This window comes from Chrysochloris asiatica, unplaced genomic scaffold (genome assembly GCF_000296735.1).
Source record: "Chrysochloris asiatica unplaced genomic scaffold, ChrAsi1.0 scaffold00042, whole genome shotgun sequence".
Taxonomy (NCBI): domain Eukaryota; kingdom Metazoa; phylum Chordata; class Mammalia; order Afrosoricida; family Chrysochloridae; genus Chrysochloris; species Chrysochloris asiatica.
Window position 1 is genome coordinate 8,012,717 of NW_006408560.1, and position 9,661 is coordinate 8,022,377.

General features: G+C 40.4%; 1 protein-coding gene across 2 annotated transcripts in view; it reads left to right on the plus strand.

The window, feature by feature from the left end:
- The window catches only part of PIP5K1A (phosphatidylinositol-4-phosphate 5-kinase, type I, alpha), a 45,199-nt gene extending 42,445 nt beyond the window's left edge, over window positions 1-2,754 (plus strand). Inside the window, exons 13-14 of one of the 2 annotated variants that reach the window (XM_006861406.1) lie at window positions 2,152-2,200; window positions 2,481-2,585. In XM_006861406.1, the coding sequence (XP_006861468.1) occupies window positions 2,152-2,200; window positions 2,481-2,483 (52 nt within the window). In that variant the 3' untranslated portion in view covers window positions 2,484-2,585. Of the gene's footprint in view, window positions 1-2,151; window positions 2,201-2,480 lie in introns of both variants that reach the window. The other variant, XM_006861407.1, reaches the window with a different exon arrangement.
- Window positions 2,755-9,661: the final 6,907 nt, after the last annotated feature.

Below are 9,661 nucleotides of genomic sequence, written 5' to 3' on the forward strand. Positions count from 1 at the left end.
TGATTAAACAACCCTTATGTATTTGCATCGGTACACGGCTCCTGGGTGGTCTTTGGGGACCCTGAATTCTGGGCATAACACCAGTACTCTATTTTCATTTTGCACAGTTTTTTATTTTAAGGACCCTGGGTGGCACAAGTGGTTTGTGATCAGCTGCTAACCTGTAGATTGATGGTTCGAGTCCATCCAGCAGTATCATGGGAGAAATGGCTGGCAGAACTCCTGTGGGGAGCAGTTCTGTTCTCTTAACACATGGGAATTTGCTGAATAGCATTGAACTGTCTTTGTTTCAATTTTCTTGTCTATTTCAGAACAAGCTAGCAGTGTTTCTGCTGTTAGAATTCTCAAATTTTGGGGGGCCTCCTATTTAGTGCTTTGAGGTTCACTCTTAGATAAAACCCACACTCACAAATCTCTTAAACCCTAAACTTCTAAAAGGCCCTATTGTTCAGTTGTGAGGACTCGTGACACCCTTAATCTCATTGATTGGCCTTTTTTATGATTGATTTGGATTTGCCTTTAGACCATATTGGTGGTGGTGGTGGTGGTTATGTGCTATGGAGTCGGTTCCAACTCATAGTGACCCTGTACAGGGTTTCCGAGGTTGTGAATCTTTACAGGAGCAGAAAGCCTCATCTTTCTCTCGCAAAATAGCTGGTAGTTTCGAACTTCTGACCTTGCAATTAGCAGCCCTATTCGTAACCACTACAGTACAAGAGCTCCTTTACTGCCCTGGATTTGATCTTTGTTAGAAAGCTACTTCTTAATTTTAGAATCATTTACTATCTAGAGATGCTGAGAATTTTTAAGACCTTCAGGTACTGTTTTTTTTGGTTGTTGTTTAACTGTCCTTTCTTCAATTTATTATTTCTCTCTTGTTACATCTTACTATAAGCAACCAGAAGAAACCAGATGATACTTTCAACACCTGACTTGGTTGGAAATCTTCTTAATCCAGTATATTAGGCACACATTCTACTTTCCTCATATCTTCCGATAACATTGTTGCAAAACTTTGTGATACTGCATTACAAGGATCTCCTTTCCTCTAGTTTCTAATACAACTTTTTCCATTTTCCTTCAAACTCACTAATAACTCCCTTAAAGTCTAAAATTCTAGTGTGTTCAGGGCACTTTAAGCTGTCACTTAAACTCTCATCTAAGCCTACTTCATTTTTCCAAAGCCGCACCCACATAATATTCATAATATTTTTTTGTTTGTGCAGCACCCTATTTACAGTTACTGGAATCTGCATTATCTATCTATTGTTACATAACAAATTATTGTAAGGTGTAGTAACTGAATTCAGTAAACATTATTTCACAGTAAGAATCTAGGTGTGTTTTAGCTGGGTGCCTTTGACTCAGGATCCCTCAGGAGATTACAGTCAAGCTGTTGCCCAGGGCAGTGATCTCACCTGAAAACTCACCTTGGGGAGAATTCCCTTCCAATGTCACTTAAGAGGTTGTTGGCAGAATTCAGTTCTTTGCAGGCTGCTGGCTCACGATTCTCTCTCAGTTCTTTGTCACATTGCCCTTTACATAGGACAGCTTACAGTATGGCAGTTAGTTTCCCTCAGTAAGCAAACGAGAGAGAGAAAGAGAATGAGGCTAAGTAAACACTACAGCCTTTTTTTTCTTACTGAAACTCAAAATTGACATTCTATCACCTGTGCTGCATTCTGTGAGAAAGAGTCATTAAATAGCCTACTTGGTAGAGGAGGGAATTACATGAATGTCAGCAAGAATCCCTCATGGCACAGTAGTTAAGTGCTTGACTGCTAATAGTAAATGTTGGTGGTTTGAGCCCTTGAAAACCCTATGTATGGGGTCATTATGAGTCAGAATTGACTGGAGGGCAACTGATTTGGTGTGGTTTTGGAATGTCAGGAGGCAGGGGTTACCTTAGAGGCAGCCTACCACATATGCAGATTGAAGACGGGAAGAGTCTACTGAGAAATATTTTATAGTACTTAAGAAAATAATTAATGTACATATAAATCTAATATTTTCTTGATCTCCTATTTCTGAATCCCAGATTGATTATAAGATAAAAATATGGAGGGATAATATAAGATTTGATTTGAAAGGGGAATGCTTTTCTTTTTATGTTATAATTTTTTTCGGTTTCCTTCCTTTTTTTTTTGTTAGTTCATCCCACCTGGAAAAGCTTGAAATTATAGAACCAGAGTTCTCCCATGTGAGTATCTGGAATATGGGGGAGGTGAATGCTTTGAAGGGTGTAAAGAGGATAATTGGTGGAAGGGATTAGTTGGCAAGTTTAGAGGGACTGGTTGCACCTAAATTGCCTATTTTTATATTTTATTTTGTATGTTTTGTACGTTTGTATTTGGAAGCTGAGGCTGATATAGACGAAAACTTTTTAAGCTAAACCAGCCATGCTGAAATTAACATGAATTCTACTCCTCCTTCATCATCTTATCCTTCCACATTCAACATACCACCTTTTCTCTTTTCAGTGAGCATAAAACCTCAGAAGACATGGAACAAGATTTTACAATCTCTATGATCCCAAGGTGTTAGCCTTTGGCCCAGCAATGCTGAGTTTCCTCCTCCTTGGTCATGGAAAAAGGAGTTTACTGAAGGCTAGAGAACCCTATGTCTCCTTCCTGAAGAAGAACCTCCTCTCCCCCTTCCTCGTGAATGGGCATTATTACTAGTGCCTTGGACAGTTGAGGACAGCAGCTTCCCCTCCATTGCAGAGTTGGGTGGCATGAATTTTCAACTGGCTAAACTTGACTTCTACAATTGCATTTTTTCAAACCCCTTTCTTTGTACTAGAAGTGGGTTGCTGGATTTGATGATTTCCTTCCCCCTCATCTACCTTTCACCAGGAGATGGACTCCTAATTCCCTCAGGACAGACTGACTGGCTTATTATCCCTATCTTAACTCTTTCTTTCCAGTCCTTCCAAGAAGATCCCTATACCTTTTGTAAAGGTTTTTGGTGGTGTGAGGATGTTTAACCACCTCCAAACCTTTAATTTATTTTATATTTAATTTTTTTTTAAAGGAAAAGAAACAAGTAGTGCACAGCACACAGTTTCAAGCCAGACAGTTTCATATCAAAACTCCAGAAGTGTTGGAGAGATGCCTTTTCATAAGGTTCTCTCAGAAGAGCCCTGGTGTCTGTCGAGCAGAAGTGTGGTGTTTACTCTGCCAGGAGCTGCTCTGCTTTAACTCCTCCTCTCTTGATGAATTTCTTAAGGCTGAAGGAATGGAGAGAGTGGGACATGGGGCAGTCTTTACCCCTTTTGTTAAAACAGGCTAGAGAATAGAGCCTTCCTAGGCAGGACCCTACTCACTGCCAGGCCATAATGATTATTCCTGTTTTGTGATTTCAATTGTATTCTGCTTGTTTTTCTAAATATATAAAGACTTGTCAAATGAATTCTAGAACCCTTCCCCAAAGGAGATTTCCTCTGCTCTGCCCATCATTTCCAACAGTATTTTGCTGTTCACAAAGCTGACAGGGAGAAGGGGACAACTGTACTATTTAGCAGGCAGTCCATATTTTATGAAACTAGAATGTATTTTCTTAAAACTCATGGGGAGCCAAGAAATTCTTGCCTTGGTGAGGTCGTTGCTGTACCGCATGCTCTGTCCCCTCTCTTTGTGCAGAAAAAGTTAAAATGGGCTATGTAAGTCCTCTCCAAAGGTTGTAGTTCTTCATCAGATAGATCCTCCCATTCTTGTCAAGGGAGAGAGGACCTGACGTCTCAGGCAGATGGTTGAATTCCTATACTACTCCCTCTCCATTTTACCTGACCTGGATAGGTCTGTAGGTTAGTCTGTACCGCTGAGTAACTGTCTATATTAGACACCCCCAGCCTTTCTGGCTGCCTGTCTTTGCTGCCATGTTCTTTTTTATGAGAAGGAAAGAAACAGTTCTTGCTATTTTTTTTTTTTTCATAATTTACTATTTATGATGTATTTAAGTGTTTTATTCAGGACACAGTTCTGTAGTGGGTGGGAGGGAGTGTTGGAGGGAGGGCTGGGTCCTAAGGAAGGAAATGGGGAATCAAAATTTTTATGAAGTGTCACTATTTGCCTCTACTTTGTATTGTTGAGAAATGGCAAATGCAATATAAAAGTGATAAATACCTGGTTTTAATGTATTAAACTTTATCAGTTATTTAGATCTCTGGTTTCTTCTTGCTCCACACCCTTCAGGCTGTTTTGTTCATATTGCCCTGAACAAAAAAGCTGCATCCTTTTAATTTCCCTCATTCCAGCTTCAGTTTAATTCAGGCTGAGAGAGATGACTTCATTCCCTACCTCCCAGCATCCACCGCCACCATCCTAACAATTTGAACTGGACAAAGAAAATTTGTGAATGAATATGAGCAAATTACTGTAGGGCTCCTGTCCAGGTTAACTTTGTATAAGCTTTAGCTGTTATACTGAAATGGGAAACTAGACAAAAAGGTGGCCTTGTTCTAAGGCTTGTGTCTGAGTAGGAGTGGCAGCACTGGAGAGAAGCAAATCTTGCCGTCTCATACCACTGTCCCCCATTTCTGTTAAGATCATTCTGCAATTATTTATGCAGCAGCTAATGAATATGGATTCCTGGTGTGGCTCTGTAGGATTAGCACTGGACTGAATCACAAGGTTAGCCATTCAAACCCACCAGCTTGTTCATCAGAAACACTATACAGTGTCACTGTGAGTCAGAACTGACTTCACAGCACTTAAAACAATAATAATGAATGTTGTACTGGGCAATTAAAGGTCAAAAGAAACAATTGTTCTTCAAGAAATACAGCATCTGAGGAACACACAAAAACATGTTTAATGTGACCAGTATTTAAGTCTTCTAGATGAGTAGCAGTGCTGCAAACACACCATTTGGTGGTTCAAACACACCAGTTGCTCCTAGGAAACCCTATAGGGTCACTGTGAATCACAACCAACTCATAGATGCACTTAACAGATGCACTTAACAGCTACAACAGATGGCTAGTACTGAGAGGGTGAAGTAGATAACCTTTTGCTCAGAGGGTCCCTCTAGCGGTGAATAGCAGCCACTGTTTATTCTAGAGCTTGTTCACTGCAAAATCTACATACTGGGATACAGGTGGGCCCTTCTGGTATGAAACTGCATAATTAAAAGAGTGATGGTGTATTATGTGCCACGAAAGCATAGGGCGAAAAGACTGGAAATCTTGATGAGGTCTAGTGTTTTTTACACTAAAACGTCAAATTCAGATATTATGGAAGATCACTATAGTCACCAGAGTTTTAGAGTCTCATTCTTAATAAAGATTTTTTAAAACATAATTATAACAGCATTATCGTATCTAAAATAATTTAGCATCAAATAGTCAATATTCAGGGGTCACCTCTTTGTCTCCCAAAGGAGTTTTTAAAAACACAAATGTTTGTTCCCATTTTTAAGTTCCCAAGTTTTCACTTCTACTACCTGCCCCAAGCATCTCTTACTAAATATATCAGTCATGACACATTAGTATTTGTTTATTACTCCTTCCTTGAAACATTTTCTTCTCTTAGTTTCTGGGATACTACTTTGTCCTTGCCCTTGCCATCCTCTTTTTTTTATCCTAACCTCTAAATGTTGAAATGTCCCAAGGCTCAGTCATCAGACCCTTCTCAGTCTACATCTACTCCCTGGGCAATCTTTTTTTTTTAGTTTTTATTGCGAATTGAGAGAAGGTTTATGGGGCAGATCATCAGTTCTACATTCAACAAATCATACACTTTGTTTCATTACAATGATTATAATCCCCTCCATGTACCATCACTTAACAGTATTTATTTCTATTCATTTTACTAGTTTGTGTTTTTAAAAACAAACATTTAGGCATATATAATAATTTAAACCACCAAAGGGCACATTCTACAAGTCTGGCTTCCGGCTGCCAGCTCTCAGTCCCTCTCTTTCCAGAGTCCTCAGCTGCTCCCTCTCTCCATGTCTTCATCTCTGCCTTCATCTCTAGTGGTGCTGTTTCTCTGGATAAGGTCCTGCATTCTGCTTGTGCTCTTCTCCCTTGATGGTCCTAGGGTCCTCTGTTTCTGGACTGTAAGGTTAACTACTCCCCTGTTTTTGTTAATAAAACTTCTACCTTTACAATTGTGACAGTCACAGTCATGATGACAATTACTATTGAATCATAAGAATCTTATCCCCATGTCTTTTTTTCTTTTATGTTTTATTGTAAATTATGTGATTGTTTACATGGGAGAACATTAGTTTTACATTCATCCTATAGTATATCATTTCATTGCTATGGTTACAGTCACCTCCATGCATCATCAACCATCCAAAGGGTATACACTACAAGCATGCCCCCCAGTCATCAGCACAAAGCCCCTCTTCCTCTCTGTGTCTAAAGTCCCCAACAGCTCCACCTCTCCATGTTATTGTCTCTGCCTCCATCTCAGGCTCTCTGGGTAGGGTCCCGCTCTCCGCTCTTCTCCCTTGATGGTCCCAGGGATCTCTGCTCTTAGGCTGAAAAGTTAATCACTCCCTTCATTGCTAAAAAAAAGTCTACCTTTACAATTCCAACCCTCACAAGCAGTCCAGATAACAATTATTCACTGTTACATCGCAAGAGATCCACCTGGATTTCATTTCATCAGCCCCGACAGATTATATACTACTCAGTGGAGTTTCTATCTTCCTCCATGCCCTATGAATCTAGCTTCCCTCTTGAAAGCTTGTAAGCCAGTCACTTCTTGCCTTTGTAGCCCCCCATTTTGGGTAGCCAATGTCCAAGTTGCCCATCCCTGTCTACTCTGTGTATGGAGGGGGTGGGAATGATCCTTGCTGTAAGGATTTGTTCCCTCTTTTGAGCTACTGCATCCATAGGTGTAGGTCAAGTTCATCAAATTGTATCAGATTACACTATTTTCCTTCTTCGTCTGGTTGAGTCCCCATGTCTTTTTATCAGATCCATCTAGACAAGATGAAAACTGTTAAGTGGGGACTCTTCCCCCTCCCACACACACACTCTTTGTTTTGTTTTTTTAAAGTTTTTATTGTAAATTATATGATAGTTTACATGGGAGAACATCAACCTTATATTCATCCTATAGTATATTGCTTCACTGCCATGATTAAAGTCCCCTCCATGCATCATCAAACAACCAAAGGGTACACCCTGCAAGTCTGCCCCCCCAGTCGTCAGCATACAGCCCCTCCCCCTCTCTGGGTCCTGAGTCCCCAAGTCCCCAGCCGCTCAGTGTTTCTGCATCACTGTCTCTGCTTCCATATCTGGCATCATTGCTTCTCTGGATAGGGTCCCTTGATGGTCCCAGGACCTCTGCTCCTGGAGTGCAAAGTCAACCCGTCCCCTCCTTTTGCTACAAAATGTCCATGTTTATATTTCTAACGCTCACAGTCAGTCTTGATAGCAATTATTCACTATTGTACCACTAGAGTCTTACCCACATCTCCTTTCATCAGCCCCGTCCAGACAGATTGGATACCACTCTAGCGATTCTGGATCTAGGCTCCCTCTTGAAAGTTTGTAAGCCAGTCACTTCTTGCTTTTGTAGGCACCGCCCCCCCTCCATTTTTGATAGCCAATGTCTAAGTTGCCCATCCTGGGCAGTCTTTACAATGTGTGGTGTTGAAAAGAATACCGAAAGTACCATGGACTGCTTGCTAGAATAGAAAATAAATCTGTTGAAAAAATACAGAATGCTGCTTAGAGGCCAGGACGGCTAGATTTAATCTCTCTTATTTAGGGCATATCAGGAGGGACCAGTCCCTGGAGAAGGACATTATGCTTGGTAAAGTGGAGGGTCAGCGAAAAGGAGACCTCCGATGTGATGGATTAGCACAATGGACTCAAGTGTAACAACAATTGTGAGGATGGCACAGGACCAGGCATTGTTTTGTTCTGTTGTGCATAGGGTCGCTATGAGTCGGAACCTACTCAACAGCACCAAACAACAACAAAGGCCCTATATAATCTGTCCAACTCTCCTGTCACCTCATAGTTTAAACACCATCCAAATATTAGCTAAAACGTCCAAATTTCTATCTTAGCTGAACTACAAACTCATATCTAAGCACTCAACATTTCCATTAGATGTCAAGATGTTAGTTAAAACCTAACGTGTCTAAAGTTGAATTTCTGATTCCTGCCCCACCTAAGCAATTTAGGAAACAATGAACTCCGTTCTATTTGCTTAAACTAAACTCTGGCATCATCTTTGACACTTCTTTCCCTTGCATCTCCCATCAAATCCATCTGTAAATTCTGTCAGTGTTGTGCATTTACATCATACTCAAATCCCAACCATGTCTCACTTTATTAACACCATAGAATAAACCACCATTACATCATTTGATCACTTAAGTAGTCAATTGATCTCCCCATTTTCAACAGCAACCAGAGTGGTCCTGTTAAAAGATTAAGTCAGATCATGTCGATCCATTCAAAACTTTCCAGCAGCTCTCCATCTCAATCAGAACAAAGTCCTTAAAACGGCCTATAAGGCCTGTCATGATCCATGATCTTTTTACTCCCTTTGCTTCTCTAACCTCATTGGTGGTGGTGGTGGTTATGTACTGTGGAGTCAGTTCCGATTCATAGCACTCTGTATAGAGTTTCTGGTGCTGTAAATCTTTATGGGTACAGAAAGTCTCATCTTTCTCTTGTGGAATGGCTACTAGAGAACTGTTGATCTTGTAGTTAGCAGTCCAGTGTGTAATCCACTAGGCTACCAGAGCTCCTTTCTCTGACTCAGTATTTCTCAAACTGAAAGGACTGAAGATAAAATTCAAACCTCAACTTGAAATATTGAAGGATTCTATGGGCAAAATATTCAATGATGCAGACAGCATCAAAAGAAGATAAAAGGAATACATGGTCACTGTACCAAAAAGAAAGGTCGATGTTCAACCATTTCAAAAGGTAGCATATAATCAAGAGCCTATGAAACTGAAAGAAGAAGTCTAAGGTACATTGAAGGCATTAGCAAAGAACAAGGCTCCTGGAATTGATGGAATACAAATTGAAATATTTCAACAAATTGATAAGGCACAGGAGGCACTCACTCATCTATGTCAAGAAATTTGGAAGGCAGCTACCTGGCCAACTGATTGGTAGAGATCCATATTTGTGCCCATCCCAAAGAGAGGAGACTCAACAGAATGCAGAAATGATTGGACACGTCCAAGCACAATTTTGCTACAGCATTACATTGACAGGGAGCTACCAGAGGTTCAGGCTGGATTCAGACTGGGACATGGAATGAGGGATATTATTACTGACATAAGATGGATCTTGACTGAAAGCAGAGAATACCAAAGAGATGTTTTCCTGTGCTTTCAGTTTTCCTGAGTTTCAAAGGCTTTCGAGTGAGTGGATCATAGGAAGCTATGAACAACATTGTGGAGAATAAGTATTCTAGAACACTTAATGGTGCTCATGAAGAACCTGCACATAGACCAAGAGCAGTCGTTCAAACAGAACAAGGGGGCACTGAATGGTTTACAATTAGGAAAGGTGTTTACCAGGGTTGTATTCTTTCATCATACTTATTCAATCTGTATGCTGAGCAAATAATCCAAGAATCTGGATTATATCAGGGTTGGAGGTAGTAGACTCATTAACAATCTGTGATTTGCAGCTGATACATCCTTGCTTGCTGAAAGTGAAGAAGACTTA